General features: G+C 41.1%; 1 protein-coding gene across 27 annotated transcripts in view; it reads right to left on the bottom strand.

The window, feature by feature from the left end:
- Positions 1 to 21,004, bottom strand: part of picalma (phosphatidylinositol binding clathrin assembly protein a) — a 117,092-nt gene that overhangs the window by 57,527 nt on the left and 38,561 nt on the right. For all 27 annotated transcript variants that reach the window (XM_078221844.1, XM_078221851.1, XM_078221845.1 and 24 more), the window contains exons 6-9: positions 19,252 to 19,363; positions 8,517 to 8,623; positions 8,379 to 8,420; positions 3,098 to 3,186 (exon numbers count right to left, since the gene is read on the bottom strand). In XM_078221844.1, the coding sequence (XP_078077970.1) occupies positions 3,098 to 3,186; positions 8,379 to 8,420; positions 8,517 to 8,623; positions 19,252 to 19,363 (350 nt within the window). The remainder of the gene's footprint in view (positions 1 to 3,097; positions 3,187 to 8,378; positions 8,421 to 8,516; positions 8,624 to 19,251; positions 19,364 to 21,004) is intronic.

The raw sequence follows: 21,004 nt of genomic DNA, 5'->3' as shown, positions 1-21,004 counted from the left end.
TAGGCCATGTGGCCCCTCAAGCCTCGAGTAAGGGTCACCCATTTACGACAGAAATGAGGAAGAATCTCTTCTCAGAGGATAGCGGATCTGTGGAATTCTTTACCGCAGAAGGATGTATAGAGGCTGGGTTGTTAAGCATGTTCAAGGCTGAGATAGACAGATTTTTAATCACTAAGAGAATCAAGGGCTATGGGCATTAGACGGGAAAGTGGAGTTGAGGATCATCATATGGTGGTGGCGACTCAATGGGTTGAATGGCCTACTTCTGCTCCTATGGCCTTACATAGTAACATTGTAGCAAAACTGACATTTTAATTACAGCCTCACAAATGTATAGAATTATGTCCGACTGCTTTCCCAAAACTTCAACATTCAACCTGCGTGCAAAATGATACTTGTGTATTTTTCTGTTCGTATTTTCTGGGCCATTGGAAGTAAAGATTATTTTGTCCATCAAAATTAGTTTATTGCACTGCTGGGACAGAATTTGATTCTTTAATATGGTGACTAACCAGGTGATATTTGTCAAATTAAAGCTACAGGAGACAGAGAAATAACTTAAGGCAGCAAGCAGGAGAAATCACATGAGTTCAGCTAACATTTGGCTTTGACAAACTCATATGCCCTGATGCAGTCAGCCAATTGAAATTCTTGTTTTGGCAAAATTAAAAATCTCCCTTGCACCCAATTATAAAGGGTGGCTCAGTAATTGGACTTGGATACATCAATATAAACCTTTGCAAATGCATAGTTTGCCAGATAAGAGAATGCAACCAGAATGAGGGTGGCATGTTAAGATTAAAGATATAGGGCTAATTTACTCGGGTCCCATTGCTATCATTACCAATCACTAGGGCATCGCAGGCCCTCAAAGCCAAATAACAGTGCACACAATTAGGTAAGATGGAAGTTTAAAGATGGCTTCAAAGTTGAGAACTCTGTTTAATTGCAATTTCATCTGATTCTCAACAATAATAATGAGAATAGGCTATTCGGTCCTACCTTGTGTCTCAATTTTCCAATGTGTCTCTTCACCTGCATTTTGCCCTGTACCCCTCCTTCACCAATCGGTGGCAGAGACTTTAGCCATCACAGCCCCACACTGGATCTGTAAAGTCATTTTGTTTTCTTCTCATCATCAAAACCTCTGGTTTTTTCAATCTGCCCTATTCCATTACTGTTCACCACTCATTCCTTGTCTGTGCAGGGCACTGATAACGGCACCATTTAAATGAAAGTCATGTTTCAACATTCAGATAAACACTAACTATTGATGTCAAATGACCAGGAACATTCCCAGTTAATGCTGGGAATCAGAAAGAAGAATTTGCTTGCATAAACATCACATTACATTTCATGATACTAGACCTCTACAGCAGGAACAAGAGAGCGGACCTATAGATCTAGCTTGGCAGAGATCTCCAAATACAGCCAAGAAGCTATTTTTCTAAAATCTTATGCAGTAAAGGACTACTTCAGTCTCTAAATATTTCAATTCAAGGTACACACTCTTTATATTTATTCGGTCATAAAAAGGTTTTTCTGCTGAAATTCAAGTCAAGATGTTATAAAAATGAATTGAGGGCTTCAATATTAGAGAAGCATGCCGTCTATATACATAATAGAATTGCGGTAACGGATCATCATTCTTTCATACTAGGTTGATGGAGATAGCAATGTTCAGATTGGAGCCAGAAAGGTGAACAAACGGCAAGGCAGAATGTTGGAGAAATTAATACCATTTGACACATCTGTAAAATTTAGCTTGTACACCTTACTGTGTTTAATTGATGAATGTATCCCCAAATCCAATTCAAGTCAGAAACTGATCAATTCTGTTGAATATTTGGGGGACCTGGAGCTGGTTTGGCCATTAAATTGTCTGATGAAGCAAGGACAGCCATCTGCTTCCATTGATACATCATATCCAATTCTCCAGTTTTGGGGTGAGATAATAGAGGCATATCAGCAATTTTATATGGTATTTTAATTGCATGTTAATGAGAAGTTTGATCCAAGGGATTTGGTGCACCGCAACTGTAGAAGGTGCACTCTTCGTACCCACTGTTGCGGTGCAAGTGCCGTCACTGCCAATGACATCCCAGGCAGCTGCCTGCAGCAAAAATGGCAGATTAAAAACTCAACCAGATTTTTTAAAAATTACACCTTAAACTGGAAACTGCAAACAATGCCACATCATCTTCTCAAAATAAAACATTGTAGACTTTTATTTTAAAAAGTCAAATGTGCTGCTTTACTCTCTATCTGATCCCTGGGAGTTTGGGATGTAACAACATACAGGGCAGTTTCCACTATATTTGACTGGTGTTGCAAGTAGGGGCAGTGAGGGCTTGGGAAAGGAGCAGTGAGCAAGAGGCAGTGAAGGCTTAGGCCAGTGACGCATTGGGTGGCACAGGCGCAAACTAGTACAGCCACATACTAATGACCAGTGGTAGGAAGAAAGCACTCAGAGAGGATGTATTGTGGGAATATGCAACTATTCCTAGTGCCTGGACATTTGACATCAGGAGTTAGTGTTTATCTGAAGGCTGAAACACAACTTTCATTTATATAGTGCCTTTGCCAGTGGCCTGCACACACAAGAAACGGGTGGTCAGTAATGGAATTAGAGTAGATAACTGAAAACAGTTGAAAAGACTAAAGATTTTGATGGGAGGAAACCAAAAGGATCCAGTGTGGGGCGGTGATGGCTAAAGTCTCGACCACTGATGGTGAAGGATTGGTACAGGGCAAAATACAGGTGAAGAGACATGTTGGGAAATTGATACACAATAAGGTAAGACCGAATAGTCTATTCTCATTATTATTGTTGAGAATCAGATGAATTTGCAATTAAATGGAGTTCTCAACTTGGAAGCCATCTTTAAACTTCCATCTCATCTAATTGGGACTTCCCTCAGACTCCCTTTAGCATTTACATCTAATCATTTAAAGGGGGGGGGGGTTCTTTTCTACATTATTTGACCACGGCTCCTAGATAGGTATCCTTGGAGTAGAAATAATGAATCTTGCTACTTGGTGACTTTTCTTTCATATATATCGTAATGATAATTCATAACGCAACCATGCAAATTACCTGCTAGCAGCTGTTGATGAGTCTTTAACTTTCTTGCCTTCCAATGAAGCGAGATGCTGTTCTAATGCATCAAGAAGGCTACTTGGTGCCTATGACATTAAAGCAAATGTCAACTACAAGATAAAGCAGACAGTTAACAAATCTTTAAATTCTCAATTATGGGATAAAGGGGCTGTTTTATGAGAAAAGGTTAAGCAAGTTGGGCCTATGTCCTTTGTAAGTTAGAAGAAAGGTGATCTTATTGAAATATGCACAATTTGGAGGAGGCTTTAATGGGAGCATACTTTCCCTCTTGGTGAATCTAGAACTGGGGACACATTTTCAGAAAAAGTGTCTCACATTTGAGATAGAAGAAGGAATTTCGTTTGTCATGAAATAGATTGAAGGCTGAGTTGGACAGATTTTCAATCTATAAAAGGAGTCAAGGGTCATAGATTAGAATCGAATCCCTACAGAAGGCCATTCGGCCCATCAAGCTTGCAATGACAACAATCCCACCCAAGCCCTATCCCTATAACCCCATGTATTTATCTTGATAATCCCCCTTAACACTAAGGGGCAATTCAGCATGCCCAATCAACCTAACCTGCCCATCTTTGGACTGTGGGAGAAAACCAGAGCACCCAGAGGAAACCCACGCAGACACGGAGAACGTGCAAACTCGACACAGTCACCCGACACAGTCAACCTGATAGTGGATAAGGATAGATCTGGTCCTCGGGTTGAAGTTCTGAACTGGAAAAAGGCCAAATTTGATGAAATGAGAAGGGATCTGGGAAGTGTGGATTGGCACAGGCTGTTCTCTGGTAAGGATGTAAATGGAAAGTGGGAGGCCTTCAAAGGAGAAATTTTGAGAGTGCAGAGTTTGTATCTTCCTGTCAGGATTAAAGGCAAAGTAAATAGGAATAAGGAACCTTGGTTCTCGAGGGAGATTGTAACACTGATTAAGAGAAAGAGAGAGTTGTATGAAATGTACAGGCAGCAAGGAACACATCAGATGCTCGAGGAGTATAAAAAGTGCAAGAAGCTACTTAAGAGGGAAATCAGGAGGGCTAAAAGAAGACATGAGGTTGCTTTGGCAGACAGAGTGAAGGAAAATCCAAAGAGCTTCTATAGGTATGTTAGGAGCAAAAGGATAGTGAGGGATAAAATTGGTCCTCTTGAAGACCAGAGTGGTACACTGTGTATGGAACCAAAAGAGATGGGGGAGATACTAAATGGTTTTTTTGCATCCGTATTTACTGAGGAAACGGGCATGGAGTCTACGGAAATAGGGCAAACTGGTAGGGAGGCCATGGAACCTTTACAGATTAAAGGGGAGGAGGTGCTCGCTGTCTTGTGGCAAATCAGAGTGGATAAATCCCCAGGACCGGACAGGGTATTCCCACGGACCTTGAGGGAAGCTAGTGTTGAACTTGCAGGGGCCCTGGCAGACATATTTAAAATGTCAGTATTCACGGGGGAGGTGCCGGATGATTGGAGGGTGGCTCATGTTGTTCCGTTGTTTAAAAAAGGTTCCAAAAGAAATCCGGGAAATTATCGGCCAGTAAGTTTGACGTCGGTGGTGGGCAAGTTATTGGAAGGTGTGATACGGGATAGGATCTACAAATATTTGGATAGACAGGGACTTATTAGGGAGAGTCAACATGGCTTTGTGCGAGGTAGGTAATGTTTGACCAATCTATTAGAGTTTTTCGAGGAGGTTACCAGGAAAGTGGATGAAGGGAAGGCGGTGGATGTTGTCTACCTGGATTTCAGCAAGGCCTTTGACAAGGTCCCTCATGGGAGGTTAGTTAGGAAGGTTCAGTCGCTGGGTATACATGGGGAGGTAGTAAATTGGATAAGACACTGGCTCAATGGAAGAAGCCAGAGAGTGGTTGTGGAGGATTGCTTCTCTGAGTGGAGGCCTGTGACTAGTGGTGTGCCGCAGGGATCGGTGTTGGGTCCATTGTTGTTTGTCATCTATATCAATGATCTGGATGATAATGTGGTCAATTGGATCAGCAAGTTTGCTGATGATACAAAGATTGGAGGTGTAGTGGACAGTGAGGAAGGTTTTCAAAGCTTGCAGAGGGATTTCGACCAACTAGAAAAATGGGCTGAAAAATGGCAAATGGAATTTAACGCAGACAAGTGTGAGATATTGCACATTGGAAGGACAAACCAAAGAAGAACGTACAGGGTACATGGTAGGACTCTGAAGAGTGCAGTTGAACAGAGGGATCTGGGAATACAGGTACAGAATTCCCTAAAAGTGACGTCACAGGTGGATAGGGTCTTAAAGAGTGCCTTTGGTACATTGGCCTTTATAAATCGGAGTATCGAGTATACAAGTTGGAGTGTTATGGTAAGGTTATACAAGGCATTGGTGAGGCCGAATTTGGAGTATTGTGTACAGTTTTGGTCACCTAGTTACAGGAAGGATGTAAATAAGATTGAAAGAGTGCAGAGAAGGTTCACAAGGATGTTGCCGGGACTTGAGAAGCTGAGTTACAGAGAGAGATTGAATAGGTTGGGACTTTATTCCCTGGAGCGTAGAAGATTGAGGGGAGATTTGATAGAGGTGTATAAGATTTTGATGGGTATAGATAGAGTGAATGCAAGCAGGCTTTTTCCGCTGAGGCTAGGGGAGAAAAAAACCAGAGGGCATGGGTTAAGGGTGAAAGGAGAAAAGTTTCAAGGGAATATTAGGGGGGGCTTCTTCACGCAGAGTGGTGGGTGTGTGGAATGAGCTGCCGGATAACATTTAAGAAAAACTTGGACGGGTTCATGGATGAGAGGGGTGTGGAGGGATATGGTCCAAGTGCAGGTCAGTGGGACTAGGCAAAAAAATGGTTCGGCACAGACAAGAAGGGCCAAAAGGCCTGTTTCTGAGCTGTAATTTTCTATGGTTCTATGGAATTGAACCTGGGTGAGGCAGCAGTCATAACCACTGTGCCGCTCCGTGAGGGGCGAGCAGGGAGGCAGAGTTGAAGCTACAATCAATCAGCCACAATTTGACCTTTTGGCAGAACAGATATGAGGGGTTAAACAGTCTACTTCTGCTCCTACTCCTCATGTTCTTCTTCCAAAGATTTAGTCAAAGATATACACTGGTTCTTTCCAAGTTGCAAGCAATTCTAAAATAGGAGGCATAGTTTAAAAAAGGTCTGAGGAACAAAACACTAAAGTAAATGTGGATAAAATAATGGAATTAATAAATAGTGGCAGATGAAATATATTCATCAAATTGATGAAAAATTGGAACATATTTCAGCCAAACTTTAGGAGGATTACTAAAGCCTTTGACAATTACAACACGAATATATTCTATTTCAAAAGTTCAAAAGGGCCTAAATCAACAAGCTCTGAAGAAATCCTCCAGAATAGTGAGCAGACTATTAAAATGGGCACATTCACTAAACATGAAAAATGTAACTCTCTTCAATCACTCACTTTGAACTTAGAACGGCTGACTGCAAGTGTAATCTTTTGCAATATTTCTGTGGCTAGACATTTTCACCAATCCTCAGCATTTCCGCACCTTACTGCTATAGATTACATTTATAAAACCGGAGTTCGGCTGTTGCTACCTCAGTTCCACACCTCCAATGGGCAGAGTTTTCCACCTTGCCATTTGGAGTTGGCAAGGAATGCATCCACGTCAATCATGGAAACTCTGTAGGGGCATTAATTGGATGGAGGTAGGACTTCCACCCCAAACTCAGTGGAAGTCTGCCTTCAGAGAGCTGCTGGCCAGTCTGATTGGTTGGAAGCCCCACTGGCCAGTAGCAGTCAGCTTTGGGACTCTTAGCAGGTCCCAGATCTTAAAATCCTGGAGTCCAAGACAAGGTTAGTGCAGGAGTTCTCACAGCAGGGAGAGGATGGGGGATTTTATAGAAAGGTGCAGAGGGGCAAGCCCAATGTGGAAAGGGGCCCCGCAACTTCTCGCCAGAGGCCTGAGCAGGGTGGTCTGCCAGGCTTCCCTCGCACCTCAACTGAGACCATGCAGGTTAACAGGGAGACCATAAAATTCAGCTCTTTATTTCAATTTGTATAAATTTTTGCAGATTCTTTTAAAATACTAGAATCAACAAATAGCCAACCTGGACATCAATACTACCTGCATATGTATTGCTGCAAAAAGCAACATGCTGTTAAAGTGCAGCATAAATTGCGGTTCCTTTTGAGATCTGGGATTCGTGCATACCTGTCTTGATGGGTGCGTGACAAAAAGCCTGCATAGCTTGTCTCCTTTTTTCAGCAACACTCAAAGTTCCATATTAGCAAGCAATTGTTTGTTTAATAAATTCATAAAAGGATAGAGTTCCTGCTTTGGGTATGATTGTCAATTCCAGTGCAAAATAAGTAGCCCCTTTACCCAACACAAAGTTTGCACAAAAACACTTGCATATTGAATGCAAACTCTGCTATAAATCCATACAAGAAAAATACTTTAATTGCTTTAAGTATTCTATTGTGCATTCAAAAGAGGTAAATTGGCAACGTTTGACTAAACAGCTGTAAATGAGTAACATAAAAAACATTCCGAAATCACAATGTCAATCCATCAACTTGGCGTATTCTGCTTTTAAATAACTGAAAATGGAATTTAGAAACATACAAAGCTATTTTCTGGTACCTATTAGTGTTCTTGTATCCAAAATATCAGCTTAAGTTTGAGCCTCAGCAAAGGTCTGCAAATTAGTAATCAATTAATTCTGGGGGAATGGCAATTTTTTGAGGCGGTAAGGGTGACAGTGTTAAAAATGCAGGTCCCTTTAAGAGTAAACCAGGAGAAGCACAGAGTGAGTCGAGAGTAGGTGATGCTCATTGAAGTCTGTATTTAAGAGCCAAGTTTTTCTCCAGTAGGTGAGCAGCTTCAGCACAGGGAGATGATCCAAAAGGGAAGACTGGAAACTGGTACTTGTATTGAACTGTAGTATAACAATAAAACTGTTACAAATCACAATGTTAATAGATCCATCAAATCCATAGAATCCCAATGTCCCTAATATTGTTTTTAGCACAGCACAAAAGATCACAGGAACTTGAGTTGCAGGGAATACAATTTGCATTTAAAATTGTGCAATCTTTTGCATTGGTTATGGTTATTTGAGGTATTATGCTGGAAAAACACCAGATGGGAGTGAAAACTCAAGGCCAAGTGTTTATTTTCACAATCCAAGAGGCAGGAAGAATTCTGTATACTGTAATTAGCTCAACTGTTGCGTATCGCCATCAGGCTAACCTGTCCAAATTTAATATCTAAATAATAAAGCACTAATCAAAAGGTGCCTACCTGAGAAAGATCTGGTATGTCTCCCCTGTCAATTCCAACTTGCTGTGTTCAAAGAATACAATAGTTGTAACAAATAATTTGCATATTTAAGAAATCTTTTTTAAAAATTAAAAATTTGCTGTTCAAAAGAAAGCTTACTTCTGCAACTTTAAGGAATTCTGAGATTCGCGTCATTCTAGTAAGGAACTTCTTGTATATATCAAGAGCCTCCTTGCACTGGTTTTTCTTCATATCAAAGTATTTCTCTAACAGGCAAAAGATCAAATATATTGACAAATTAAGTCTGCACATTCAGCATAGACTGCACCTTTTATATAAGTGCCTACCAGTCACATTTAATCAGCAAACTTGTAAAAACACTTAAAATTTTCTTGCACATGGAACCACATGGTTCTACATTAGCATGTTACTTAAGATTTCAACCATTATGGAAACAAAACTCTTAAACACACTTTGCCTCTCAACTTCCAAAGGCACCCTTAAAAATAATTTGGCATAAAATTCGGATGTGGGAGGGAACTAGACCCAGTTTCTACCAGCATAAGCAAAATGCTGGAAATTCAGCACATGAAACTCAATGCTGATGTAGTCATTTAGTGGAAAAGAATGTGCTGAATCAGAAACATGCACAGCTACAAAGTGCTTTCAAAAAACAAACAAATGCTGTGAACATTATATAACAAAGCAAACAGAATTGCTGCCCGTTTCATTTTCTTGCCAAATGCTTTCCATTCTGCTCCTGAAGGGACTAGGTTTTGCTGGGAAGCAATTTCTCAGGCACAGCAGCCCCAATAGTTTGCCTGAATATCCTTTTATGTACCTGCAATTCATAAATCTTGGAGAGTAGTGATGAGTTCAGTGTGGTTCAAACCTGTTCATTCCTGGCAAACTGACTGGGTGATATTTAATGGAGGTGACCGGGGTCTTGTCCAGAGACCTCTTTTAGGAATGGCCCACCATATTAATTGCCACTCAAGCACTTCTCTGGAAAGTGGCAGTCCTCCCCCAAGTTAAGAGGACCCAGTGCGAAGTCTCATCTGGTGAGAGCTGCCAACTTTGGGCTGGCAGCTCTATTGTACAGCAGCGACACCAGAGAAATGCGGCTACTGCCAGTACAACACCCACCCAAGGCCAACTATTGTCACTGGATCCTGACCACAGGGTGAGTGATGGCAGGAGTGGGTTGCAAGGAAGTGTGATAGCGGAGCAACTCAGTAGGACTCCTTCTGCTTTCCAATGGCAGGTCCCTCAGATACTGAGTAGCTTTGAACGAAGAGACACCCCTACCTTGCCCCACCTCCAGGAAGCCCACAAGCAACACAGCACATGATTTGTTTGCCATGCTCCCCACATGGTGAGCCCTCTGCCTGTCACTGCGTTGATACCACAGGATATAGGATGAAAACCTTAAGTGGGTATTAATTATCCACTTAAGGGGCTCAACTGGCAGTATGACAGGCCAAGGGTGACTAACTCAGGAAATAAAATAAGGAACTGAGGTGAAGAGGGAAAATTGATTGGTAGTCATCATTAGCTCATTTAAAAAGCTGCCCAACCAATGATACCTCATAACATTCCACATATAAAATACTCAAGTTAGCCTCCGCAACCTCATCAACGCTGTGCTGCACCTTCGAAGTCCGCTTCCAACAAACACCTCTTCCCAGCTCTTCCCCCCCCCCCCCCACCTCTCCCACTTAAATAGCCACACCACCCCCTCCCAAAATTGGTTGCTTTAGCAGCAACCAATAACTTGACCATTGCTATCCAGCCAGTTCTCCTGCAGAACTCCTGGTGGCCGAGCGGGCTTCAGATGCACAGCAGCTCACAAAGATACCTGGTCAGCAGCAAGAGGAGACTTCCAGCAGTCTCCTAGTTTCTGCCAGGCCACATGGCATCTCAGCAAAGCAACGCACAGAACAAATTGAAAAATTAAAGGTGAACCCATGAAATACAGAAAGATTAGCTACCCTGGGAAGGCCGCCACAGCTGTCTCACCACTATCGGGGTGAAGACAGGAAGGCTGTGCAGTTCCCACCCACCCTCACACTGACCAGGAGTGATCAGTGGATCATGACCAGGAGACAAAATCTGGGCTGATTAATATACACAAGAGTGGGAACAGTTACTCAGCTATATAGCACAAATTATTTTATGAGAACGGGGAACCTAAATGCTGGACAGCAATATTCCACTGCAAGATAGAAATCATAGAATCCCTACAGTGCAAGAGGCCGCCATTCAGCCCATTAAGTTTGCACCGACCACAATACCACCCAGGCCCTATTCCAGTAACCCCACATATTTACCCTGCTAATCCCCCGACACTAAGGTCAAATTTAGCACGGCCAATCAACCTAATCTGCACATCTTTGGACTGTGGGAGGAAACCGGAGCACTCTTAAGAAACCCACGCAGACACGGGGAGAATGTGCAAACTCCACACAGACTGTGACCCAAGGCCGGAATTGAACTCGCATCCCTGGCTCTGTGAGGCAGCAGTGCTAACTACTATGCCACCACGCTGCCCTAAATTATGGGTATTGTATTAGCATAGAAGATTAGTAATTAGTCATTCTCTTCATTAACACAATCTACTAACAAGTGAATGTGAAGTGATTTATACCAACATAAAAGCAACTAAGATCCAATAAGAGCTTGCTGATGCTGAACAAGTATTGTGTAGTAGCTTTAGCAGACATGAGTCTTTTCTGTCTTACTCTACATGAGCAGCTCTTATTCTCTACCTTAACTTGTAGAGCTAATAAGTGGAGCAAAAATTATTCCTTAGAATTAATTTCTTATAAAATTTACTAAAATTGCTGTGCCTGTAACAGAGTAATAAGCCTTTAACATTGCTGTGCAATGGTTAATGCAGCACAGTTCCCAGCAATAACACATGCTGACTAATCCAAGAAAAGAACATCTTTTATTTTAAAACTTGGGTGTGTAGCCGTTTGAGGATGCAGGGGTTGCTTTCAATTAATTTTCTCCTGCCATGCCAGGTCCCAATTTTCATTGCATCTCTGTTTTCTTGCAATTACTGTGTCCCCAGCCTCTTTAACCTAAACATTCAATAGGTCCGCACTGACCTCTTTGGACTACCAGTGACCAACGCTTTGTAATTATTTCTTCTAAAGAAAGATGAAATTTAGATATGATCAGCTTTGCAATTTCACTTTTAATAAAAAGGTAGTTACCAGACAAAGTGTCCCAACACAAATGGTTTATTTTGTATTCTAGATGGAGAAACTATTTAAATATGCAACTTGAGGTTAATTTATGTACATGACGTGGGCGTTGCTGGCATTTATTGCCCATCGCTAAATGTTCTTGAATGGATTTGATTTGTCACATGTATTAGTATACAGTGAAAAGTATTGTTTGTTGCGTACTATACAGTCAAGGCATATCGTTCACAGAGAAGGAAACGAGAGCGCTGAATGTGTTACAGTCATAGCTAGGATGTAGAGAAAGATCAACTTAATGCAAGGTAGGTCCATTCAAAAGTCTGACAGCAGCAGGGAAGAAGCTGTTCTTGAGTCAGTTGGTACGTGACCTCAGACTTTTGTATCTTTTTCCCAATGGAAGAAGGTGGAAGAGAGAATGTACAGGATGCGTGGGGTCCTTAATTATACTGGCTGCTTTGCTGAGGGAGCAGGAAGTGTAGACAGAGTCAATGGATGGGAGGCTGGTTTGCATGATGGATTAGGCTACATTCATGACCTTTTGTAGTTTCTTGTGGTCTTGGGCAGACCAGCCAGGAAATGCTTTTTTTTTGGGGGGAGTGTGTGTGTGTGTGTGCGGTGGTGGTGGTGAAGCTCTCAACCCCTTTCTACTTCATCCCCGTTGATGTCGACAGGGGCATGTTCTCCTCTACGCTTCCTGAAGTTGATGACAATCGCCTTCATTTTGTTGATATTAAGGGAGAGATTATTGTTGCCGCACCAGTTCACCAGATTCTCTATCTCATTCCTGTACTGTGTCTCATCATTGTTTGAGATCCGACCCACTATGGTGGTGTCGTCAGCAAACTTGAAAATTGAATTGGAGAGGAATTTGGCAACACAGTCATAGATGTATAAGGAGTATAGTAGGGGGCTGAGAACACAGCCTTGTGGGGCACTGGTGTTGAGGATGATTGTGGAGGTGGTGTTGTTGCCTTCCTTACTGATTGTGGTCTGTGAGTTAGGAAATTCAGGATCCAGTCGCAGAGTGGCTTGCTTGAATCAACTACATTGCTGGAGTCCCTTTGAAGCCAGGAAGACTGTTTTTCTCCCCCAAAAGGAAGTTAGTGAATAAGATTATCATTTTTTTTTTAAATCAACAATGGCCATTTTAAATGGCAGATGGTTAATTAATTCAAATTACACCATTTTCCGTGGTGGGATTCAAAACCACGTCCGCAGAGCATTAACCTGGGTCTCTGGATTATTAGCGCAGCAATAATACCACTACATCACCACCTCCAAGAAATTAGCTGATGTGAGGTCTATGTTTTAAAGTTACATAATGTGATAGAGTCATAGGTTTACAGCATGGAAACAGGCCCTTCGGCCCAACTTCTCCATGCCACCCTTTTTTGTTTAAAACCCCTAAGCTAATCCCAATTGCCCGCATTTGGCCCATATCCCTCTATACCCATCGTACCCATGTAACTATCCAAATGCTTTTTAAATGATGAAAAAATTGTACCCGCCTCTACTACTACCTCTGGTAGCTTGTTCCAGACACTCACCACCCTCTGAAAAAATTGCCCCTCTGGACACTTTTGTATCTCTCCCCTCTCACAAACCTATGCTCTCTAGTTTTAGACTCCCCTACCCTTGGGAAAAGATATTGACTATCTACCTTGTCTATGCCCCTCATTATTTTATAGACCTCTATAAAGTCACCCCCTCAGCCTCCTACGCTCCAGAGGAAAAAAGTCCCAGTCTATTCAACCTCTCCTTATAACTCAATCCACCAAGTCACAGTAGCATCCTAGTAAATCTTTTCTGCACTCTTTCTAGTTTAATAATATCCTTTCTATAATAGGGTGACCAGAATGGGCTGACCAATGTCTTGTACAACTTCAATGAGACATTCCAACTCCTGTATTCAATGTTCTGACCAATGAAACCAAGCATGCCAAATGCCTTCTTCACCACTCTGTCCACCTGTGACTCCATTTTCAAGGAGCTATGAACATGCACCCCTAGATCTCTTTGTTCTGTAACTCTCCCCAACGCCCCACCATTAACAGAGCAAGTCCTGTCCTGGTTTAACCTACCAAAATGCATCACCTCGCATTTGTCTAAATTAAACTCCATCTGCCATTCGTCAGCCCACTGGCCCAATTGATCAAGATCCCGTTGCAATTGGAGATAACTTTCTTCGCTGTCCACTATGCCACCAATCTTGGTGTCATCTGCAAACTTACTAACCATGCCCCCTATATTCTCATCCAAATCATTAATATAAAAATGACAAATAACAGTGGGCCCAGCACTGATCCCTGAGGCACACCGCTGGTCACAGGCTTCCAGTTTGAAAAACAACTCTCTACAACCTTCCTCTGGCTTCTGTTAAGAAGCCAATTTTGTATCCATTTAGATATCTCACCCTGGATCCCGAGAGATTTAACTTTATGCAACAACCTACCATGCGGTACCTTGTCAAAGGCCTTGCTAAAGTCCATGTAGACAACATCAACTGCACTGCCCTCATCTACCTTCGTGATTACCCCTTCAAAAAAAACGCAAATCAAATTTGAGAGATTATATCAAATGCATTTGTGATATAATGCATTTCTAGATTTCTTTCAATAGTTTTGATCAGGTTGCATAACGGATTTCTGCCAAGATTAATGAAAATAGACTGCATCCAAATGTTCAGAGGTGAAGAACTGCTTATTTTCCCTGTGATAATGGATGCAAGAGTTCAAAGCAAGAAGGGAACCAATACAAATTCAACAATAAATAAAATTTGCCAAATAAAATCTTGTAATTTCATATATCAGTTGCTGAATTAATAGCATACCCTGTTAAAAAATAAGCAGCAACCGAAGAAACCGATCATTTACATCACAAATCTCTTCCTAGACAGAAACTTTAAACTAATCTAACAAAAATCAATCCACTCTGTGATACAATGCCAATCATCTGATGGTTAAATTGAATTTCCAAGACATCCTCTCCATGGTGGTCCCAGTTTCAACTGTCATCTGTTCTCCCTTGCCCAGTTTGCTTTTAACTGTTCGATCTTGGGACGTGAACATTGCTAGCAAGGAAAGTACCAATTACCCATCCTTAATTGCCCTCAAGAAGTTGATGAGCCGCCACCTTGAATCATTGCAATCTACGTGATGTAGGGTACACCCACTGCTATTGGGGGAAGTTCCAGGATTTTGAACTAGCGACAGTGAAAGAATGGCAATACAGTCCAAGTACTATCTACAAAATGCACTGCATCAATTCACCAAAGATCCTCAGACAGCACTTTCCAAACCCACGACCGCTTCCATCTAGAAGGACAAGGGCAGTAGATAAATGGGAACATCACCACCTGCAAGTTCCCCTCCAAGCCACTCACCATCATGACTTGGAAATATATCGCCGTTTCTTCGCAGTCATTGGGTCAAAATCCTGGAATTCCCTCCCTAACGGCATTGTGGGTCAACGCACAGAACATGGTCTGCAGTGATTCAAGAAGACAGCTCACCACCACCTTCTCAAGGGCAACAAACACTGGCCAACCAGCAACACCCATGCCCCATGAACGGATAAAAAAAATGTTAAGATGCTGTATGACAGAAGGGAACTTGTAGGGAATGATGTTCTGACATCTGCTGCCCCTGTACATCGAGATGGTAGAAATCATGGTTTAGAAAGTGCTGTCAAAGGAACTTTGGTGCGTTACTGCAATGCAGATGATATACACTACTTCCATTGTGTACTGGTGATGGGGAGAACAAATGTTCAAGGTGATGAATGAGGTGCTGATGAAATAGACAACTCTGACTTGGATGGTGTTGCCCTTCTTCAATGTCATTGGTGCCAGAATTGAGGTTTAAAATATTGTTTTAGGACTCTGATTATTTAATTGTTCACCACCAAAGCATTTGTTCTAACAACACTGTGGGTGTATCTGAACTAGATGGACAGCAGCAGTTCAAAAAAAGTGCCTCACCACCACCTTCTCAAGTGTAATTAGGGATGGGCAACTTCTATTGGCCTTGCCAACAATACCCAAATTCCACGGAAAAGCAAACAAAAAACATTTATGACATCAGATCTTTGATTTGATCCGTTGTTAGGGGATTGCTTAGGTCACTTGCACCCTACTTCTACTTTTCAGCATACACATAGTCCTGTGTTGTAGCTTTGCCAAGTTAGCACCTCATTTTTTGGTTTGCCCAGTGCTGCTCCTGGTTTGTTCTTCTCCTTATTGAATGTGATTAACTCCAGGCTTGATGGTAATGATAAAGTGAGGGATACGTCATATCATGAGGTTACATATTCTGGTTGAATATAATTCTGCTGTGGGTGCTGCTGATAGTACAGAGTGCCTCATTGATATCCAATTTTGGAGGTGCTAGATCTATTCAGAGTCCATTCAATTTAGCATGTTGGTAGTGCCATACATTAAAGACTGGTTTAACCAGAACTCCAACAATGGAGGTCATCCACTGTTATGATTAGAAAGTCTGGAATATCATGGTCGTCTTACATCACTCAGCATGGTACTTAGCTGACGAGTGACATACAACATGACTGAGTGTATTTTCATTGTGAAGATGGGGGCTGTGTCTCTACATGGTGATAATGCCTGTCAATACTCATGGACAGATGCATCTGTGCGCCAATTAGATTTGTGAAGTTAAGAAGGTTTTTCCTCATGTTGCTTCAATCACCTTCTACTGTAGTTCCAATCTGGCAGATATTTCCTTCAGGACTCACCCAGCTTGGTCAATAGTGATGCTACCAAGTCATTTTTGGTGCTGGGCATTGAAGTTCCCCATCTAGATATATTCGGTGCCTTCGCTACACTTAGTGCTTCTTTCAAGTGGTATACAACATGGAAGATTACACATTGATCGGTGAAGGAGAACAGCAGGTGGTAAACAGGAGTCGCTTTTCTAGCCAATACATCTTCATCAGATCTAGAAACAACTTAGAATCCCTACAATGCAGAAAGAGGCTTTATGACCTGTCAAGTCCGAAAGAGCATCCCACCCTGGCCTTCCCCTCACCCGATCCCCATGACTCCACACATTTACTATGGCTAATGCACCTAACCTACACATCTTTGGACCATACCCCTCAATCTTATGCACCTCAATCGTGTCTCCCCTTAGCCTTCTCTGCTCTAAAGAATGTAGTGCAAGATTTCATTAGAGCCACAGATGAAGTTAAAATTGTATTATTTCAAAGCAATCTGGATTATTTTGCAACCAGCAGCATATTCATAACCTGTACATCAGTAACTTTGATGTACGACATATATGACACAGAAGTCCAACTAGATCAACCAGTATTTACATTCCACAGGCCTCTTCAAACTAGCAGCATTACCTTCTCCCTCATATGCTGATCTCATCTCCCCATAAATATATCTATATGATTCACCTTAACTAGTCCATTTGGTAGCAAACTCCACTTCCTCACCACTCTATGGTGAAGGTGGTTATTCTGAATTTCCCATTTCATTTCTCGATGACTATCTTATATTGATGGACTGTAGTTCTGCTCTTCCTCGCCAGTGGAAAAACACCTTCCATGTCCATTGTGTCAAAGCTTTCCGGAACTGGAAGGCACTTATCAAATCCCCTGGAGCCTTGCCATTTCAAGAAGAGGGGCCCAATCTGTTTATCCTTTCCTAAAAGGTATAACCTTTCAGTTCTGATGTCATCCTTGTAAACCTTTTTTGTCTCCTCTCCAGTGCCTTTATCTTATGGTGACCAAAACTGTAACACAGTGTCTGTGTTGTGTTCTAGTTAAAGTTTGATGAGGTGTAGTATAACTTCTCTACTTTTCAATTGTACCTTTCTAGAAATAAACCTTTTTTTAAAAACAGACTTACTAACCAGAATGGCTACTTTTAGTGATATGTAATTGTACATCCAGATTTCTTTGCTCCTCTCCCCATTCAGATTCTCATTTTCCGAAGTATTTCATTTTTGTCACCAAAATATAATAACTGTTATCCATTTAGAAATTCATTTACCGATTCTATGCCCATTCTGCGCATTTATTAATACCTTGTCATCTGCAAATTTAGAAATTTATATTTTTGATTCCAAATGCTAAACGTTAATATAAATTCCGAAGATTCATGGCCCCAGCATTGCTGATTCTGTCACTAAAAATCCACCCTTTAGCCACTTTCTGTTTTGCCACCATCTATCTGTACACATTCTTTTCACTAGTTTACTCAATAGTTCATTGCTACTTCCACCCACACCCCTGGCCAACATCAGGATGCATTAAAAAAAATGAACAGCAAAGTGTACTAGATTTGAAATTGCTACACGATATTTTGCAGTACTTTGAAGGGGAGAGTTATAGAGTTTAAACTAAAACAAATGTCATTCTGTGGTTTAGCAGAACAGTCATGCTCTTGGCAACTCTAGAGTTCCATTGTATGGCAGCATTAGGAGGGGCTCTGAGTGGGCAAAGATGGAATTTTTAAGCAGCAAAAAACATGGATTCTATGGCATGAAGGGTTGTGCTGGGGTCACAATAGGAACAGAGGCAACAGCCTCAAGCATCAGAACTTTTGGCAGAGATTAAGCACATAGGTAAAAAAAAAATTCCAAATGTCTTATATTTTCCATTTGTTATATTCTTCCTTTATAATATATCCGCAATATGCAGGCTGAGGAGGCAGTGGGGGAAAAGAAAAACATTCAGAAATAGCTTTTATTGTAGATTTAGCTGGTTGTTGTTCTGAAATTCAACCTGTCCATGCCTACCTGATCAACTTTGATTTGTTGCATATTTTAGAAATGTATAAAGTTTGAGCCAGATGCAAGTGTAACATTAACTTTGAACCTCAAAAAATGACGCCAGAAGGACATGCCATTACTTTAAAAAGACACACACAAATATGTGAACCATAGACAGTGTGATGCAACCAGATATGAAAACTACCGTACACAACATTAAAGTAGTGAATTCCATGAGATGGCACAAGATCAGGCAGATAAGGAAAGTGAAAACATACAACTTCACTCTAGCCTGCATTAGTAAGAGGGAAGAACTGTAATCTGGTTAGGAAATTAAGAGACCCATATTCAATAAGTTAAAAATACAAAATAATAGTTTCTGGGTAGGGGGGGGATGGAATTTCCATTCCTGTTTTCATCAGGATCAGTGACAGGAGCAGAAAACCCAGCAGGAGACCCAAATTGCATTTCACGCTGATGCGAGTTGTTTTATTCAAGTTTTGTTTGTATCAGAGAGGCCCTTAAAAATGACACCCTAGTCTACATTACTGTCAAAAGACTCATCCTTCAATTTTTTTCAACTATCAGCCGAATGATGTGGCAGCAAATGTCACCATTGAGATAGGCGGCTTCCACGCCATTTTCCCCAGCCGCTGCACCACTCTGCCAAAGAAATTACAAAATTCTGTCGAAGGTTTCTGTCCTTCTCCTGAACCATGTTCTCATTTTGCCCTCAGTAAAAAAACTCAAATTTTATTTAAAAAGCATAGGATGGCCAGAAAAGGGTATAATAATATCAATAACAAAACAAGTAGTTCAATCACAAACCATTTAAACTATAAAGTCATGCATGAAATGCATGTCAGCAACGATCAAATTCTTTTCAAAACTGGAGTCCTTAAAGGCTAGTTTTGCATTTCTCAAACCAAAGAAGAATAAATTTACCTAATAGGTTAATGATCCCTTCATTATAAGCTGCAAAAAGTCTAATGGCATCTTTGAATAGAAGCATGAAAGCTGCATTGATCACCCCATTTGTAAGCTCATTGGCACTGACCTGTGAGACAAAAAGAAATTCAAGTTCATTACGTTGAAATTATACCAGAGACATTTCTCTAGCCATTTCTGCAATTCTAAAATGAACATGACTACGATCTAGAAGATATAAAACTTTTTTTAAAAAATAGTTGGAATCCATTTCAGATGAAGTCAATAATCTGAGATCATCCAATTTAGTACATTTTTAAGCTTTAAACATAATTTTACAACACTAGGAAACTACAAAAATTACTGCACTTCATAATGTATTTTGTGTTTGGATATTAGCAATTCACTCATTAGCATAAAAGTATCAAAAGTTAGATTTCAAAAACCACAACCACCACTTCTTCGCCTTTGTATTCTTGCAATCATGAAAATAGTTCAACTAATTGAACTACTAAAAGCTTTTGTGTAGCAAATTCAATGAATAGGGTTCATGTTTAATTGAAAATTCATCATAAGGACCTGTTTATTCCTTTGGGAAGGGGATGAGCGATTGAAATGCTCAATATTAAATGGCACGACAGTGAAAAGTGCAAGCTGGACACTGGGTCCGATAAATTCCTCAAAATGTTTTCTGAAAAATCTTTGCAACTATCTTTTTCTCTCCCCAGCTGTCCCCTGAACATCTCCCACACACACCTTCCCCACCATTCAGTAAGTGAAATTTCCATTATCCAAAATGAGGACTTCAGTAATCGGTCTTCTAATTTCTTGGATTTCTAATAAACCCCTAATAAACTATTAGATAAGAGCACACAAGAAAAGCAAACAAGCACAGACAGACAAAAAGAAAAGTGCAAACAAATGCACATAGTACTACACAAGACAAAGAACACAGGTGCCAGGAACAGAGAACAAGCAGACAAGTGTGAGCAGGTAACAGAGAGACGTAACACAAATATTTATGATAAGATGCTCTTTGAGAGAATCGGTGCAGACACGATGGCCAGATGGCCTCCTTTTCACTGTACAGGTTCTATGGATTCTATGACTGCACAACGTTCAGCACCGTTCATGACTCCTCAGACACTGAAGCAGTCCATGTCCAAATGCAACAAGAGCTAGACAGAATTGAGGCTTGGGCTGATAAATGGCAGGTAACACTCACGCCACACAAGAACCAGGCAATGACCATTTCCAACAAGAGAGAATCTAACCATCGCCCCTTGACATTCAATAGTATTCCCATCACTGAATCTTGCACAATTCTGGGGGCTCACCATTTATCAGAAACTGAACTGGACTCGCTCTGGAGTGTAGAGGATAGCTATCATTTCCAAAAGAACACAGATGGGAATGGGCGGAACGTGGCAGATGGATGTTAACACACAGGTAATGCATTTATGGAGGTCACACAATTACTGGGAGTACACAATAAATGGGAATATATTAAGCGTGTAGTGATGAGCGTAATGAAGTGAGAAATCTTGGTGTATAAGTACACAGGTCCCTAAAGCAGCATTTCAAGTAGATAAGGTTATAAAGGCGGCATATGGAATGCTCTCCTTCATTAGCAAAGGAATAGAATACAAGAGTAAGGATATAATGTGGGAATTGCATAAAATACTGGTGAGGCTACAACTGAAGTATTGCGTGCAGTTCTGGTCACCACATTACTGGAAGGATGCAATTGCTCTGGAGAGAGTGCAGATGA

The sequence above is a fragment of the Mustelus asterias genome, chromosome 10 (assembly GCF_964213995.1).
Source record: "Mustelus asterias chromosome 10, sMusAst1.hap1.1, whole genome shotgun sequence".
NCBI classification, from domain to species: Eukaryota; Metazoa; Chordata; class Chondrichthyes; order Carcharhiniformes; family Triakidae; genus Mustelus; species Mustelus asterias.
This window is presented reverse-complemented; position numbering and strand designations above follow the sequence as displayed.